The sequence below is a fragment of the Semicossyphus pulcher genome, unplaced genomic scaffold (assembly GCF_022749685.1).
Source record: "Semicossyphus pulcher isolate SPU_LCO1_2020_fin unplaced genomic scaffold, fSemPul1.0.p SCAF_4, whole genome shotgun sequence".
Classification (NCBI taxonomy): domain Eukaryota; kingdom Metazoa; phylum Chordata; class Actinopteri; order Labriformes; family Labridae; genus Semicossyphus; species Semicossyphus pulcher.
Window position 1 is genome coordinate 25,708,819 of NW_027211715.1, and position 18,605 is coordinate 25,727,423.

The window sequence follows — 18,605 nt, forward strand, 5'->3', positions numbered from 1 at the left end:
TTCTTAATGGCCTGCTTTAGCTCAGGTATGGGCTCCTGTCTGAACAACATCCCCGCGAAGCAGGAGTTTGTGTACCCCACCACAGCACCGGGTCAGGCCTACGACGCAGACGAACAGTGCCGCTTCCAGTACGGCGTCAGATCCCGACAATGTAAATACGCGGTGAGTTCTCCTGTTTCATTTATCGTCTTTTCCGGCTTACTTTCCTTCTCTTCTCACTGAGGCTTCTTCTCTGGTGCTCCTTAACCAGGCAGTGTTGTCTGTTCTTGGCTAATTAATGAATTTCATCACATCAGCGCAAGAGATCAATAAACAGGCCTAGGAGACTCGAGCCGTGCCAGCAGCTCTGTGAGGCGCAGTAAGCTACGCGCTAACTTCATAGAGTAATCAAAATAACTGTTAACATGTGGATGTTTAGCAGGTACAATATTTACAATGTTCACTGTTTTAGTTTAGTGTGTTAGAATACAAACTATCAGTGGTTTCATAGTTACGTTAAACTATGTGCCTCATGTGGTGGTTTGGCATTTTAAGTGATGCTTTATAGACGTGTTCTACATAGGATACGCCTGTGTTTCCTCGCTTTAAGCTCCTCAAAAACGCCTGCTTTCTCTTCCCTCCTTGTTCCCGCAATGTGCATTTAAGGGATTTCTTGGTGATGGGAGGAGAGAGAGGATACAAGGAACCATAACCCTCTGGTTGAAAATGTCTCTGCTGTCAGCAATCTCCCAATTCCAAGCGGATGATCTCAGTTTGAAGTCTGAAATTGTCACAGCAATGACAAAGTTCTTGTGTGTGACATGTTGCAGGTGTCTAAAGATAAACTGTATAAGTCAGTCCCTCCAGGAAGTTGCGATGTTCCATTCACGCTAATTCAACCATTGCATCTTTTCTACAAATTTGACCAGTCATCCTTTGTCTTTCTGATGTTGAAAATATGTTCGGTGTGATCATCTGTCTTTCATGAGCTTCCTTATCAGGCCTCAAACTACAGAGCCTTTACGGAGATCTACACAGTTAATCTATCACTATAAATCTTTGCATTCATCTCATTGAGATAGTAATCCCCCTGTTCTCTTGTCAAATGTTTCGTACTGCAGCAGCATCCGGAATAGCAAGTAGTACAGCGTAGATATAATAAATAATGTGTATATTCTCCTTTGCACATGTGGAAAGCACATAGAGTTACTGTTGAATCAGAAGATGGCTTTATCACAGTGGATGTATAATGTGTTAAACAGAAAACAAAACAAAACATTGATTTTGGTGCAGCTTTTTAAAAAAGTTGCAATAAAAGTCGCAGACGTTTTTGGCCGCAACAATCACAGAAAAAACCTGCGAAATCCTAAAGGGACAGATATATAAAAATATATTTTCTAAACCCTCGTAATTTTAATAAATACAGACCTTCAGCAATTTAGTCGACAGAAGTTCTTAAAGGTTTAAGTCAGGGCGACTGCACGTGCTGTTTCCGTTTTATAGACATTTCATCACTTATTAAAGAGGCATAAAGCAGCCGGGATGAAGCCTCTTTTTTTCTGCTCAGTGTTTTGATGTTTTGAAGGAACCAGGCCAAGTCTTTAAATTGACTTATTCTCAGTTATTTATCTCACTGCTCCCTCCTGCTTTATCTCCCCCTCTGGCTCTCTCCTTTAAGTCGTCTTCTCTGACAACGAGAAACATCTTGCGGTACCTTCCTCGAAGAGCATCCACTTTATTGCATGGTCAACTTTTATTGGGCCAGGTTCAGTGGGAATGTACATCTGGAATGGCATACTTCTTTATAGACTCATTACTATCCATACTATATAGTCAGAACATATGTACACAATAAAACATAACCGGCATGTGCTATTGGCATCGCTGTGGAGGGAGCAGAGAGGTGAAGAAGAGTGTGTCTGCCCGTGTGTCTTTGTAACGACCTTATACTCCCTGACAGGTCGTCTCAATCTTTGCTTTGTTTGTCTCTTTTCTTCCTCTCTCTTGTATTGTTCTGTCTGTACTTTCTCGTTGAGTTGTGAGTTTTGTGTTCTTAATACATTTATATCTATTTATGATGAAGTTGTATGTATTTATGAGGCCATCTAGGGACAGGATTGCAAATGCTTTGGTGGGTGGCATCAGTTTACAGGCTACATACTGGGTTCATTAAAAGTAAACATTAAATAAGTAAATAAATATTTCTCCTTTCACTCTCACACACACAGGAAGTCTGCAGTGAACTTTGGTGCATGAGCAAGAGCAACCGCTGCATCACCAGCAGCATTCCTGCTGCAGAGGGAACCATCTGTCAGACCAACACCATAGAGAAAGGGGTAAATACTGACATTCCTTACATTATTCTTTTGGCACATTTGGGCACGGGTTATTGTTTTAACACAATTGATGTGTGTTTGTGCTGCAGTGGTGCTACAAGAGGGTGTGTGTGGTGTACGGGACTCGTCCGGAGGGCATAGACGGGGGCTGGGGTCTGTGGTCCCCCTGGGAGGAGTGCAGCAGGACCTGCGGAGGAGGAGTCTCCTCTTCTATCCGTCATTGCGACAGCCCCAGGTACTGCATGACGGCTGTGGTTTACCTTGAAACACATAACTCCAAACAACAAAAAAAAGATCTTTGAAGCTACTTGGAAAAGATATCAATCCAATCCATCATAAGATCATCATGTTCCTCCTGTCACTACTGGCCCATCCCTTCTACCACTCAGAAGGTGTTTACAGAGCAAACTTGAACAGGAATGGGTGGCTCAGTGTTTTTTGGAGTTTTTACAACCCTGGGAATATTCACCCTAAACAGCCGATGGGAATACTCCTGCTGGACAGGCACACAGCATTGATTGCCCCCAGATGGGAACAATAATTTTGCCCTCCAGTTCAAGTTTATGATTCTTAGTGATGCCAGGAGAATGTCAAAGCTGATATTCTTTCCTGACGCTGAATCGCACGTCTAAACATTTCAACTCGCACATACTCGTAATGATGCCACCAAGCACTAATTGTATGTATAATTCACATGTAGTCTAAACACACCTTATGTGGAAATAATCCACAGTCCTGGTCTGTGCAAAAACACATGATAAAAGCTCAGTTAAAGCCTGATTTAGACACATTGAATAGTACTCCTTCTCCTGGCAGACGTGTACCTTTAGCATCAGTGTTTTGTCCTGCGATTGACCTGCTGTACATCTTACTTAAGAACTGTACTGAGCAGAAGTGACTGATCCACATTATACACTCAATATATTCACTGTTGTCAGGACTTCTAGATATGTTAAATTGAAATGAAGCCTTAAAGCCCCCCTCCAGTGAAAATCAAGTGTTTAACCTTGTAAGCATCTCCATGTGGTGTTGTTCATGTGCTACAAGACATATCAGGGACAACATCAGCAGTCATCTCCGTGGCTGGGCCTGTCTGCTTTTAAACTGCAGTGTACCAAGGACAGGCTGAACAACACGTTTTCAGATTGGCAGGTTTGAGACGTCACAAACCTAAGGAGCCAATCCCGTTAATGGACGGGGTGACGCTATGCATATCATTATGTGTAACCTATGGCAACCACTTCTGCGATGCGCAAGCCAGATGTAACTGTCATCGTAATTTCTGCAAACTCACTACTGACTAACGTTAATGTTACCACTACTAATTACTACATTTCAAGCTCGCTAAGTTTCATCAAGTCAGCTCTAAACGATGGCAGAGACGCGTTTTGTTTTCGTGATGGAGGGCCGGTTGCATAGTCCCCGCCCACTATGAAAATGTACAGAGTCTGGAATATTTAATGAGGGAGATGGAGGCGATGCCTTGGGAGGATTTTTACAAGGTAATTAAACGTATTTTGTAGAAAAAATATATCAGACACGATTTATTATTTCAAGCAGAGCATTTTAAACATGACTGGAGCTGCTCTTAAGAGTGGTAGTTTATACCATCTTTCAATTTCCACAATTTCCCAGTTTGGGATCAATCGTACATCTATCCATCTATCTATCTATCTATTAAGAAATAATGTGTAGTTATAGCCTAATGCTACGTAACACAGATTCTAATGACTTCCAAAAAACTTGGAGAAGTTGAAGTCTGTTTTTGTATCAGCGAACATAAAGTGTGATGCTAACATCCTGAGAAAGAAACCTCAAATAAAACTTCCATAAACAAAGGAAGAACATGCAAACACAACACAGAGCTGAGATTTATTCCTTCTTGCAGGCAGCTGAATTCAGAAAGGAGTCTGAATCATCACCAGACAACTCGCAGGCTTGCTTTTGAATCACAGTCACCAGATCCCTCGTCTTGAACTGATTAAATAGAGAATGAATTGACCCAAATCTGAGGCCAACCGTGTTCTTTTGTATCATTTCTGAGCATTTTTCCCTTTTTTCTTTGGCTCCTTTTCTGCCTAAATTTGTTGAAAGTTTAGCAGAGGCTGTGTTCAGTGTTGGCCCGCTTCGGCTTGTTTCTTTTTCTGAAAGCAGAGGTGTTGTCGTGATAGTGTGCGATAGACAACAAAGCAATAAAGGGACAGACGTTGAGATTGAAAACATACTGATGAAGGCAGACAAAGCAGAGATCAGCAGCCAGCGCTGTGTGCTGGTGTGATGGGATTAGGTCTTGTTAAATTGTGCTCAGATGTGACTGACTGGCCTGAACCTCTCTGTTTGCTCGCAGGCCAACCATCGGTGGAAAGTATTGTCTGGGGGAGAGAAAGCGCTTCAGGTCCTGCAATATTGATGTGAGTATATTATTTATTATAGTTTAGCATCGATTAGTCATTCATTGATTTCGTTATAGAGAACTTGTCAAGCCAAACAGATACTGAAGTGGTCTGAGGTGGATAAGAGGCTGGAACTAGAGTCCGTAGAAACAAGATCAGGTGGGTCGAGGACGACCCAAGACACGGACTGAAAAACCGAAATACTGGTGGTTCAAAGCTCGATACAATCCATTACAGTCTGATCCAGAAACTTGGGGAGGGCACTGGACAGAGTTGGACAGAGCATGAGCCAACTATTTTAGACATTTTTTAGCATAGAAAGGAACCTTATTCCAGTCTGTTAGGATACACATTTTCAACCAAACATGGCGGTTTGTTGTAACGCTTAGCGAGAAGTCAAAGACCCCTTTTACACCTGATATTAAATTGTGATCTGTATGCAAACTCGTTATCTGGATAAGGAAAAATGCTAGTTATTGCAAGCTGTAAATATGTTGTGATCAGATCTGCCGGACCACATCTAAAAGTAGTCCTGCTCACACTGTGTTAAGACCGTAAGTAGCTGTGGGAGTAATCTAAACAATGTAGTGACATCAGAACCTACATCAGCTTTGTGCTCTGGCCTCTGACCACAGGTTTTTTCTCTGGAGGACAGCAATCAAATCTCAATGAAGATTATGAGAAGAAAATGTGTTTGTGTCGCACGTGTGTGTATCAATCATTTAATCAATTTTCATTTATATAGCGCCAAATCATCACCAAAGTTTCTCAAGGCACTTTACAGAGCAAGAGCAGGTCTAGTCCGTACTCTTTTTTTTATTATTAAGAGAGAGACCCAACATGAATCCACCATGAGCAGTTATTAGCAACATTTGGCAGCAGTGTACATAAAGATATATATTTATTTGTATACACTTGCATGTATGTGTGTGTTACAGGAGTGTGGCGCAGGCTCTCGGGATTTCCGGGAGATTCAGTGCTCTGATTTTGACAGCGTTCCTTTCCGGGGAAAGTTTTACACCTGGAGGCCGTACAGAGGGGGTGAGTGAGTTACTGCTCTCTGTGTGTATGTGTGAGAGTGTGTGTGTAACTTATGTGTATGTTTGTATGTATTTGCTCCATGGGGGTCTCTACTGCAGATATATACACGTTCTTTTATCAGAGAATTTTCCCCCTCACAGCATTTTAGCATCTTTGAGCTCGTTGTGTTGGTTTGAGTTCTCACAACGTTTTAGTTTACGGGTAAAGTTCTCTCATGTTTTCAGTTCTCTGCGCTCATGAGCATCTTTTTCTAGCAGCAGGTCTCAGCTAAAAGTAACACCCCGGCACCTTCACCAGCAAAGTTAGGGACTAGATAGTAGACGTATTGTAGCATACAGGAAGTAAAAAGTGTCCCTCAGACGATGAGAGCATACATTAGAGTCATATTCATTAGGTGAACACAAACAAGACTCCAAATCAATGCTGGAGTGGCCAAAACGTTAGTTAGGTTTAAGTACTATTGTAAGGCACATATACTCCAGTTAAGTAGTTTATCTCCACTTAATCTTGGAGTTAAAACATAAGTAATAGTCATAAAACATGGCTACCATACAAGTGCAATGTAGAGGTCACAGGGATAACCTGAAAGTCCATAGCTAAACTGCGGCGAATCTCTGAAAACATGTTTATTTTTTGAATACTTCTTTTTGTCTGCCAGGAGGCTGCGGTATTTTAACATATTTTTACTCTTCCAACTGTGTATCCAAATTTCCTTGAAAGCAAAACAAGTCTAGATGTTGATTTTTTATAATAAAAGTAGATCGAAATATGGCAGGAGGAAGAGAATAAAAAAGGTGATCAGATGAAGATGGACAGAAAGATTTGAGCCAAGAGTTAAAGACAGGCGTCAGGAGACAGAGTAGTGTGTTTGTATATGTGTGTGTGCGTGTGTGTTTGTGTGCAGAAGGCGAGACAGGAGAAAGTGAATCGAAGCTGCAGACTCCCTCCTGTCTGGCCCACAGATGCTGGCTGCAGAGAGCCATGCGTCCCACAATGCCTTGCGAGAATTCCTCGCTCCTGATGAGCACTACACTGGACGCAAAAGATAAATACTTTCAGCGACATAACTGCCTTTAATCTAGCCCTCCAAAAACATAATGGCTAACAGAGATGGCTGGCCAGTCGAGTCCAACTCCAGGCAACAAGTGCTCCTTTCATCAAGTCAGCTGATTTTTACAATGGAAATCCCTTGCAGCTGTTAAAATAGGAACAGTGCCATAGACTCTGCCCCGCGTTAGGGCCAGATCACAGCGCCAAGCCCCTTCCCCGTCCTCTGCAGCCTCTCGCTCTCCTCATTTCAGCTTTCCTGCTTTCACTGTTAACCCTCTCACTCAGGGAGGACCTCTTCCTTTTCTTCTTTTTGCCCTTTTCTTTCTCCTTTCTGCTCCTCTCTCTGTAAACATCACCCCGCCCTCCCCATCACGCAATCTCTGTCTCGTTTCTGTCCTGACACTGAGAACGGAGGCAGCGTTTTCCCTCTCAGCTCAGGCAGCCAAGGACAGTTCATTAAAAAGGTCATTTAAGCAGCTTTAAACAAGCTGCTCCAAGCAGCCCTCGCATTCACACTTCATACAACACAACCTGTCGCAAACCACGATTGCCCTGCCAATGCTAGGCACCATGGGAATTGTAGTTTTCCATCTTCTGACCACTTTATCGTCTGCAAGCCGGGCCAGCGCATACTTTCTCTCTCTGATTCTCCCTCCTTCCCGGCACACACTGTACCTGCTGCAGCTCTGCCAGCACAAACAAACACAGAACCAGACTGATGTCAACAGCCACTCAAACTGTGGAGCTGCTGGCGAGCAGCGCAGATGAATGAAGGATATATACCACTTGGCTGGGGAAGACCTATAGCAACAGTGTGTGTGTGGATGTTTAAAGGGTATAGTCTTACAAGTGCACATTGTACTGGGCGCAAAATGTTCAGGTTCTTAAATATTATAATTTGCATGTATGTTGAAATGTTTTGGGTTTAAATGCAATTTTTCAGAGTTACAATCTCAAGGATCTCCATGTACTTCTATTATTATAAGTGTCTAACATGCCCATTATTATGAATGTGCATGTCTCGATACATTCAGTAGTTGTGTCTTTGCGTGTGTATTCGAGTGAAGCAGGGACATAATCACATTCAGCTGCTTGTTCTCTGGTTGTCAGCACTGAAAAACATTTCTTACTCCCCTGCAGATGTCTGTCTCTGTCTCATCCTCTCTTGTCACTCTGCACACTTCATAAGGATGTCAACACGTGCTAAAGACATGCAACCAGTCACACATGTCAATATGACACGTGTAACTATTTACCACATGCCTCATTGAAAAGTATTACAGATCGTGTTTCAGGGTTCAAGAAAAACATAAATGTACAGATTTTTCTACATAATTGTTTCTGCTGTCGGAGTTATGTACAGAGGGGTCTCCTTGTAGGGCGTCAGCTGTCCTTCATTTTTTAATCAGGGGCGTAAAAACATGTACAAACCGAGTTTATAACACCAGCGTGACTTTCAGAGCTGCCAGTGAACCTGCTGCTCGGTGCAGGTTTATATTGCAGCTGCCCAGAAGGAGCCCAAATTCTAATTCTGCACAGTTTAGGAGATTTGCTTTAGTGATGACTTCGGAACAGTGACCACAAGCTAGCAGGCTAATAAAAGTTCAGTTCTTGGAAAGAGGTCTGAAAAAAAAAGCCTTCAATTACATTTAATGGGCAGAGATCATCCTTGAGCTTTAATACATTTGGAAGATGGGACACGGGGGGAAAAAAACCTCAAGCTCATTTTAGTGGCAGTCCTGGACTTTTTGATCATATCACATGCTCTTCATCAGCGCTTAGATTACAAGTTATTATGTAAATCTAGCTGTTGAAACTAAAATTTAATCATTGAAGTTTGACTTTTGGAAAAGGAGATCAATAAAACAGTCTGACGTCAAGGTTTATTTTAGAGCTCTCGTGGCTGTTTTCCGTAAGACCGTGTGCTACCATCTGTGACTGTGTGTGTGATGTGTAACTGAGTGTGTACTGTACTTGCATTTGGACTTGAAGTGCATGCAGCCGAGCATAAAAGAGTTTGTCAAGTTTTTTGTGTAATTATATGATTAAATCCGCTGCCGTTCTCTTTGTGTGTTTGTCTCTGTACAGGTGGAGTGAAGCCGTGCTCTCTCAACTGCCTGGCAGAAGGATACAACTTCTACACCGAGCGTGCTCCAGCTGTGGTGGACGGCACACCTTGCCGAGACGACTCTCTGGATGTGTGTGTGAACGGAGAGTGTAAGGTGAGATAAGACTGTCTGCACTGTCTGTGCGTGTGTGTGCGTGTAACCATCCCAAGTATTGATTGAAATACAGCAGCTGATGCACGTGAGCAGATTTAGTTTACGCTGAAACAGCAGAAGAGACGGAGATGACATTGTTTACACTCGCTCTCTCGACTCTGGCAACCGCCACTGTTTAGTTTACGCACACACTGCTGACGGCCGTCACGATCAGCTGCTCAACTGAATATTTGTCTTAACTTTGGCAGCGATCGTAGATTCCCATTACCGCTCCTCTCTCTTAATCTCTGCTGTTAATGAAAACAAAACATGACACTGCTGCTCTTTTTGACGAAGCCGAGACCACCTGGAGCTGGAACCGTTTCTGACACCGACACATTCAATTTGTGACAGCTTATGTGGTTGCTGTTGAATGCTCCTCTGCTGTTAGATCCACTTCTTGTTTATTTTGGATGAAGCTCCTCTCCAAGAAGAAACTGTAAACTTTGGACGGGGAAAAAAAAATATGAGGTCAGAGAAAAAAAAGACCTCAAACTTCAGGATATCCAGCTTGTTGTTTTGTGGTTTCCCCGCAGAGCCAAAGTATTTCATTTCTCATTTTTCAGCTGCCGCTCTCGCCGCTCTTACCCCCAAAGAGCTGGCTTTATTTTGGGCGTCTCGGAGATAAGAATAGTTGAGAATGGCTCGAGTCCCTGCACTCATCCAAATTGAGGATTTTGTTTATCAACATCATCCACTCTCTGTTCCCTCCTGATCTATTTTCCCCTCAGCTCCACTCTGTTCTCCTCTGGAGGAACTCAGTGACCCCCAAGCTCAGCTGTTAGTCTGTCTGCACCGCAGGCAGGCAGGCAGGCTTTCATTCACTGGCTCTTATTATCTCTCTCTTTTTCTCTTTCCCTTTCTGACTCTCTACATTCATTCCTCTCATATCTCTCGCTCATTTTTTCTTCCATTTTCTTTTATGTCAGCTTCTCCTTCTGCCCTCTCATCTTACCTCTCTTAAATTTTATGTACACCTTAAACTTCAAACACACTGTGGAGATATCTCTGTCTGTGTCTCTCTGACTCGTGCTGGCTTCTGGACCGAAGTTGGGGTCTGACAATGAGGAGAGGGGAGAAGGAGAGAGAAGGGTGAGGAGTTGGAAAAAGGAGTCGGGAACAGATGGTCTAGTTGAACACAACTTGCTGTTGCAGAAGACATGATTGTCTGCCAGAGCTGCTTTTCCCGGATCTGTTGGACAACATATAAAAGACCAGAGTTACTAAAAAATGGTGTTGAGTTTGTCCTTTCAGCGCCTGATTTACTAAGTCAGCAGTTCATTATCCAGTTGTCTCCTGGACTTTGCCCAGTCAGGATATTATAACATTTAGCCTACATCTAATAATTAACACATTAAGCATTAACATAAACAAAAACATGGAAGAACATAGAGCACAAATCTGCCTCTTATTTGTCCTCATTATAGTAATCAGATTTTGTTCTTTAATAACAGCATATTGCTTCATTTCTTCTTTCTAATCACCAGTTTTCAATTACATACCACCAACAATCTTCTTCATGGCTCCATTAAAATCCCATCTGCGCCATTATTACGACTCCTGCACAGAATTTTCCACACAAAGTGGGATAGCAGTAAATAGCATCACAACATTATTTGGGGGCGGTTGTGGCCGAGAGTCGGTCGTCCTTTCGTCAGAAGGTTGGTGGTTCGATCCCCAGCTCCGTCAGTCTACATGTTGAAGTGTCCTTGGGCATGACACTGAACCCCAAATTGCTCCTAGTGGTTCAGCCAACTGTGTGTGAATGTGATGACTGATTGACAGTTGGCACTTTACGTAGCAGCCTCTGCCATCAGTGTATGAATGAGTGAATGTGACATGTTGTGTAAAAGCAGCTTTGAGTGGTCGCGAAACTAGAAAAGCTATATAAGTGCAATCCATTTACCAGGTTACCATTATCAACCTCTTTTAACACATTTCCTCATTATTATCACACAGTCCTCTCTAATATGTTGATGCAGGAGAGTGCTGCACCTTGCAAACATTTGCACAAATTACACTCAGAGTGGGATTCTAGTCTGCTTGATAAATACAGTGTGTGTGTGTGTGTGTGTGTGTGTGGGACAGAATGTGTGACATCTGTGCTTGAGAAACATGCAAATAGCCTCAGAAAATCCGACTCAGAGTGTACAATAAAATAGCAACACCTGCTTTTTCAGTAAGTGGAGAGGGAAGATAACTCTCAGCAGAGGATGGTTAAAAAGAAATTTCATGCTTTGAAGTCAAGACCGAAAAGAAATAAGTTCAGCTTTTCTTGCAGTTGGTCTGTTATTTTCAAAATGTTTGGACTTTCTTGCAGGTACAAGTCAAGTGCAGAAAAAGTAGCATCCAGAGTTATATATTTACTCTCGTAATCATAGTTTTAACTCGCACATGTCCTTCGTTTTGTACCATATCAGACAAGTTTCCATGGTTCTTTCCTTGTCCGGACATCTCCCATTTCTCCAGTTTTATATACGTTCTGTTTGGGTCTGATTGAGATCTTGGAAACTCTTTCTGCATGTAGAAATAAGAGGCCTCCTGCCAGTTTGGACCTATATCATTTTAAACATCAATAACTCATAATTACCTACATGACAGAGCAACCAGATGGCCATGAGGTGATTCATAGCTTTAACTGATCTAATCCATGTAAAACTAATAATAAACTGAAGCCTCATTATCCGTCCTTACAATAAACAACTGTCATGTATATATGAGAGTGAGAGCAGTTGCCATTTATTCTCTACACTTTTGTTTAGGTTTGGGTCACTGTTAAAGAGTTTGAGTAAAACCACCTGCTCCGCTCATCATGAATGTTATTTATGTCGACAGCGATGAGTTTAGCAACCTAAGAGCATTATGTCTGCTCGGGATCAAAAATCACATCTGGACTTACCATCTGATATTTCTGTGTTTTGTGAAAGACATCTGGAAGACATTAGAGGTAATCCCTCAGCCCGGCCTCTGACACCTCTCGACTTACCGACTGTGCCCCTTCACCCATGACCCTGAGTGACCCTGCAGCTCACTCGTTTCTCCCTTCTTGCAGCACGTAGGCTGTGATCGTGTCCTCGGCTCGGACGTTCGCGAGGACCGCTGTAGGATCTGCGGGGGTGACGGGAGCAGCTGTGTTTCTGTGGAGGGACTCTTCAACGACTCGCTGCCCGAAGGAGGTACAGAACTAAAACACACAAGCACTACTCATTTCTTTTGCTAGCTGCTGCCACAGAGGTTTCTGCACATACAGATTTTGTCTGTCTTGATTTCACTGGCAGGGGGTTAGAGTGATTTAAAGTGGATTTCGAAAAAGACTGCTCTCCTGAGAATCAGATTAGTTTAACATGAGGCATTTACCATGAGAGGTTATGCAACATAATTGTTCTGTAGTCCCAGAAATATGCACATTCAACGTTTGGATTCTGATACTGTGGATTGGAAAGCTGCCTGGCTATGTGAGTTAGGATACCCCAGATATTCAAAATGTATTGATAATTGTCTGTTGACATGCAAGCTCTGTTCACAGCAGCATACTTTTACAGTTTTGTTTTGATAAAGCCAACAAAACTTCAAGAATCTGCAGGACAACCATTTATTTCAGCCCCTGCTGTACTTAGGGTATTTCCGATAAATGCTTTGAGATAAATGAAGCAAAAATCGATCTCTTTTATAGAGAATATTGCAGTTGAGGGCTAATGCAGGCCAGATTTAAAGTGGGCATTATAGACAGTATCAGGCTCGCGTCTTATCCATATTGTATCTAATATCCTTATATCCTTATTTTGTTATTTGAAGGCCTTCTAAGTTCATCAGTCCATCAATTAAGGCTTTGTACAGGGTTGAGAGGAATATATATTATTGTATAATCTGCGTACAATTTAACAATATATCTACAAATTGTGTAAACATGGTCCCCATAAAGGTTATTTGTTAATTTGCTCCCCGCCATTACAATGGTTACATAAGGTAAATGATAAAACTTAACTTTATTTAGGAAAATAAGCAAGAAAGCAAGACCTAGAAAGGTCATGCAAGCGGCACAAGGTCTAAAGACTTAATGCATTTTTCCTGTCAGCCACTGTTAGGCCATAGTACCTTTCCTTTAAGTCTGGCCCACATAAGTTACAAGCTCATTTAAAAGCCAATAATAAACACAAACAAAATATAAAAGCCCATTTATACATGAAGACATAGTAATAAATGCAGACAAAGGAATTGGATCCTACAGGGAGACGTTTACATAGAAAAAGGAGAGGACCCAAAATTGAGCCTTGAGGAACACCAGAAATAATTTTGTAGACAAGGAAACAAAGCTGACTGACTGTAATATGCATTTTAGAGGGAAGATTTAAACCACTCCAGACCCTTAATCCAATATGTGAGAGAGTAAAGGCCAAGATGGGCTACGTAGTGGAGTTCATTTGACATTTGTTTTGTCCTTTAGACAAAGGTCCAAAACCTTTTAGATAAAAAAAACCCTAATAACTTATACAATATATAAAGGAACAAATACTGTGAGCAAAATCTGTTCCTGAGCCTACACACAATCTCTAAGAGGGCAAAGAAAAACTCTCAGCACATGAGGAAACAGAAATAAATATACACATATATATATACCATACACTGCATATACATACATATATTTATCCACCAGCCACCCACGGACACGTGGCAGTCAGATTTAGTTGAGGTTCAACCAGTGTGGCTTGAGGTCCGCCTGCTTTTGGATCTATTCTCGGTCACATTTCTCTCCACAACACCAACTTAAGAGTTTCTCACCCAACTGTCAACACCACTCAACCCCATTCTAGGATTCCTCAGAGGGGACGCACCCTGAGCAGGCAGCTGTGCTGGGACCACAGTGACCAGGCCAGTCTGTCAACCAAGCTGAGGTCTCAAGTACCCTCAAAATATCTGACATTATCGTGGGTCTAAAAAGTCCATTAGTGAGGCTGAAGTCGTAGTGTATGTTGTGTGTGTTTGGTGAACTGGTGATCGTATCAGTGATCAGTGTTATCATAAAGGGGGTGCTCCAGTGATTCAGAGCCACAGAAGTTTCATACATCTGTTTTTATAGGCTATTCATAACTGATCTTCATGTGTAGAAATATTGGAGTGCTGCTGTCCTAGCATACTTTTCATTAGGTGACCATCAGAGAAAGCAAATGTCTTTTATAGAGTTAAAGCCTTTTGTCTTTCTTTATTTTTTCTACTAAAATCAGCACTATTTGGTCAAAAGTTTGTGGACACCAAACATTAATCCCATATGTGATTGCCTTCAAGCCTTTATCCAGAGCTTCCCCTCACTCGGGTCCAGGATAAAGCCAAACCATTCAATCTACACTGTAAAAAACAGACATGAATGACAAATGGAGTTCCTCACATCCCAGAAAAGGTTGCTAGGATACTTGCTCAGTGCCCTCAGCTTGGACCAATAATGTCCCTTTAAGTGTCTTTCCATCTGTCCAGCCTGTGGCTCTGGTGAGGGGTGACTGTAGTGTCAAAGGACGGGGGGTTTACAGCTCCCTTGCTCTCTGTTTATCCCTCAGGTCCACGATTGTTAACAGAAGAACACACTTTTCTCGCTCTATTGCTCTTTCTGTGTCTCAGAGGCCAAAACCCCTCAAACTCTTTCCCTCTAATCTTCCACGCCTCCATCTAGAAACCCTGAGCCAGGTCAGTCCCTCCTCTAAGAGCTTCATGCAGAGGTCAAGAGCCAAGCCTCTCCTTTCCTCTTGCGGTCGAAGCGCTGGAAGGAATTGTTTCATTCCTTCGTATTTTTTTATTCCCTCTTCCTCTAGTGAGGCTGAAGTTATTTACAGGGCTGCAGTGGCTGGCCTGCTGGCAGGACAGCGGGGCAGAGCTGAGTAAAAACAGAGCGGGGATGAGGTGAGATGAGTGTAAAAAGAAAAGGGAGAAGACACCAAAACAGATGGAGGGAATGGAGAGACAAAGAAGAGAGGGGATGACGGCTCTTGGCCTAGTTCTCGCTCTCTAGCAAAGAGCTGAGCGGGGCAGCTGAGGCCGGCTGCCCAGGAATGCAGCTGGAATCCGAAGCCTCTGCTTCGTCCATCGATGTCCCACTGAGCTAAACGCTGCTTATGCATCAAACCCCCGACCCCCGAGAATGAACCTCCCTCACATTGCTTTAATTTTACACTTTGTTTTGGTCTGTGTGTGTCTCAGGTTATGAAGAGGTGGTCAGAATCCCCAAAGGCTCAGTGTTCATCCACATACAAGAACTCAACATCTCGCTCAACTACCTTGGTAAGATGATATCAGAGCTAATTTGTAGTATGTAAAGAAATATAAGGTCTATGACTACAAAGCTGCTACAATACTAACAGGTGGATTGTTTATTTTCATGAGCCTGTAAATGACTGCTGGAGGTTTATCTGTCTCTGCTATGTGCTACCGTGAATGCAGCTTTAGCTTTAACACTAGAAGCACGGGGAAGCAGTTAGCATAGCTCCTCAATTGTGCATTCAACTAACTCCAAAGCTGATATTAATATATGTTTGTATCTAACATATGTAGTAACAGTGAAGCTGACACTGCGGTTGAATGAGCTGCTTATTTATTAGAGCTAATACTTGACAGATGCAGGGTTTGGATGTAGGCCTATTTGGGACTAGCATGTCTGTTAGCATGATGCAACAAAGGTAGTTGTTTAGCAGCTGGATGGTTGCTAGCTACCGTAGCTTACCAAAGCTCACCAAACTATCTGTTAGCTTCTCATCTTACTCTTTTCTATACAACAAATAAGAACATTTCCTTAAATAGGAGGGAAATAAGAAGAAATGCAGCCACACAAAATGTAGCTTGTAGCATTTGTACTTTGTCTGCTTCCTGGAAACTTCAATTAATGCAATTATTTCTCTTTCTCCCCGTCATCTATTTCCCAGTCCTGAAGGGTAAAGGGGACCAGTTCTTTATCAATGGGAAGCTCACCATTGACACGCCCCGCAGGTTCGATATCGCCGGTACCGTCTTCCACTACAGGCGGCCCACTGACGGGCCAGAAACTCTTGAAGCTCTGGGGCCAACAAACATAACGCTGACTGTCATGGTAAGAGTGGAAAGAAACGTCAAATAAACATGACCAAAAAGGTGTCATCATTGTGCGTGTTAAAAGTTTGGTTGTATGTGTGTGAAGGTGCTGGTGAGGGAGGAGAACCCAGGCATACACTACCGTTTCAACCCTCCACTGAACAGGGATCCTCAGAGCGGCTTTGCCTGGCACTACACCTCCTGGTCACGCTGCTCAGCTCTGTGCGCTGGAGGTAGACGCACGCATGCGCACGCACACACAAAAACATGGGAGGACATTGCATTTAGATACATTAATTTTCTCTATGTGCCTAACCCAATTCAAACCTTATTATCAGGCAGAAGCCAAATCTTAACCGCAAAAATGTACCATTTCAAATCTGGTTAGCATTTTGAATTAATTCACATGGGGCAACGTGAAAATTGAAAACTAAAGCAAGTATCAGACATTGTATCTCCACTTTATTGGTATTTCTTTTATGGTTATTACAGCCTATCAACAGCTAATTTAGGGATAAAACCTTATTAATGTCCGGGATGCACGTAAAGGGGCACAGGATCTAAAACCGCTAACATGGAGATTTAATATTCTATCTATCTATTCTGTCCTACTTGTATGTTTGTCTGGTGTTGTCTCACCTGGGTCAGGTGTGCAGATGCAGCAGGTGGTGTGTAAGAAGCAGGGAGATCATTCAGCCGTCTACAACCACTTCTGTGACAAGAAGAACAAACCCAAAGAGAAGAGGAGATCCTGCAACACTGAGCCGTGCTCCCCAACGTGAGTAATGTGAACTACAAAAATGTCACTTAATGACTTAGCTTTGTATCTCACCTATACCTTCCATCTCTACCTTCTATCTCCATGTCAGAGAAACATGGGGAAGCTTTACGCTTTCTTAATTTTAGATATAGACATTTTTATTCTCTGGTTTTAGAGCAGGGTTGGCTTTCAGCTGTCTGTAATCCTTCAGTGTCATCCTATTATATCATGTGATGCGAATTAGGAAATTAAAAAACTAATAAATAATGGCTCTTGTCTGTCTTCAGCTGGTGGACGGGAGAGTGGTCGGAGTGCAGCCGCAGCTGTAACGGCGGCCTGCGGACACGGGAGGTTTTATGTAAAAGGAGGATGTCCACGGCCGAGGAGAAGGTCCTGGACGACTCGGCCTGCTCCTCCCCGCGTCCGTCTCTCACTGAGCCCTGCAGCAACCACAGCTGCCCCCCTGAATGGCTGGCCCTGGACTGGTCAGAGGTAGTAAGCAGAGTTTCCATTATGTATGCAGTGTTTTGTAATCAACTCATGGCCGAATTTAAACCAGTGCGCTGTTTTCTGCTGAATTCCACTCGGATGAAGAAATAGTTTATTTTCCATTTGAACCTAAGAAACCCAAACATCTGCCAGGAGGAAGTAATATCACCTTAACTGTGAAACACACAACAGAGGCAGGAAGCAGACAAGTACATCACAGTGAACACGTTGTTCCAGACCTGAATACATACTGTTACACTCGTCAAGAGGGAATTTCCTGACCTACTTTTATTTATGACCTTTAGTTTGAGTTTTGAGGCTTTGTCTTTGTCGCTGTGCAGTCATGTAAGCATCAGATTTAAGACATGACTTGTTGACTCGTGTTTGTACAACAGGTCTGAAAAGTCCAACTTATCGTATCCCACTTATTTTCCAGAGCTAAACTTTCTTCTCACAGTTCAGGATGACTTGAAGCCAAATCAAATGCTGTCAGAAGTGCTCAAGTCTTCTATTTTTATGTGCTGATGGCAGAAGGAATAATGCCCAACTGATTTACAGGAACAAAGCCGGCTGCTGACTTTGTCTCTCATGCAGCTGCTGCCCTCTGCTGAGCGGATTAAGTAGATTTTTTTCTTTGCGTGCTCATGACCGCACTGACCCCCTGCTGCACCCTCCCGCCTGAATTTTCCCTTTTTTCTCCCTCTTTTTCCATCTCCCGCTCTGTTCACAGTGTACGCCCAGCTGTGGTCCTGGCTACAGGCACCGTGTGGTCTTGTGTAAGAGCGGGGAGAGCGGTGACACGCTGCCAGAGTCCAAGTGCTCCAAACATGGCCGACCCACCTCCAGGGTGCGCTGTAACCTGCAGCGCTGCCCTCCCCCTCAGTGGGTGACGGGTCCCTGGGGAGAGGTTAGACATACTTTTGGTTTATAGAGTGTTTTGTACTTAAATAAAACACAAAGATCCTATATTTGAATGTTCTGTGTGTTTATGTGTCTTAGTGTTCTGCCAAGTGTGGTCTGGGTCAGGAGATGCGTTCGGTGCAGTGTCTGACCCACAACGGCCAGCCGTCCAATGAGTGTCTGGAACATCAGCGGCCAGCAGCCATGCAGCAGTGCAAGAGCAAATGTGACCTCAGTCTGCCCGTCAATATAGACAACCCTGAAGGTCAGAGGTCAAAGATCACACAGTGCTTTTTTTCATTGATTACAGTTGTATTACATGAAATCCTGCACAGTCTCTAAACAA

General features: G+C 43.0%; 1 protein-coding gene across 1 annotated transcript in view; it reads left to right on the forward strand.

The window, feature by feature from the left end:
* Positions 1 to 18,605, forward strand: part of adamts10 (ADAM metallopeptidase with thrombospondin type 1 motif, 10) — a 47,583-nt gene that overhangs the window by 24,695 nt on the left and 4,283 nt on the right. The window contains exons 12-25 of the mRNA XM_069680248.1: positions 21 to 162; positions 2,208 to 2,315; positions 2,405 to 2,550; positions 4,663 to 4,726; positions 5,647 to 5,749; positions 8,888 to 9,021; positions 12,113 to 12,236; positions 15,247 to 15,327; positions 15,966 to 16,129; positions 16,217 to 16,343; positions 16,759 to 16,888; positions 17,158 to 17,362; positions 18,090 to 18,266; positions 18,359 to 18,524. Coding sequence (XP_069536349.1) covers positions 21 to 162; positions 2,208 to 2,315; positions 2,405 to 2,550; positions 4,663 to 4,726; positions 5,647 to 5,749; positions 8,888 to 9,021; positions 12,113 to 12,236; positions 15,247 to 15,327; positions 15,966 to 16,129; positions 16,217 to 16,343; positions 16,759 to 16,888; positions 17,158 to 17,362; positions 18,090 to 18,266; positions 18,359 to 18,524 — 1,871 coding nt within the window. The remainder of the gene's footprint in view (positions 1 to 20; positions 163 to 2,207; positions 2,316 to 2,404; positions 2,551 to 4,662; positions 4,727 to 5,646; positions 5,750 to 8,887; positions 9,022 to 12,112; positions 12,237 to 15,246; positions 15,328 to 15,965; positions 16,130 to 16,216; positions 16,344 to 16,758; positions 16,889 to 17,157; positions 17,363 to 18,089; positions 18,267 to 18,358; positions 18,525 to 18,605) is intronic.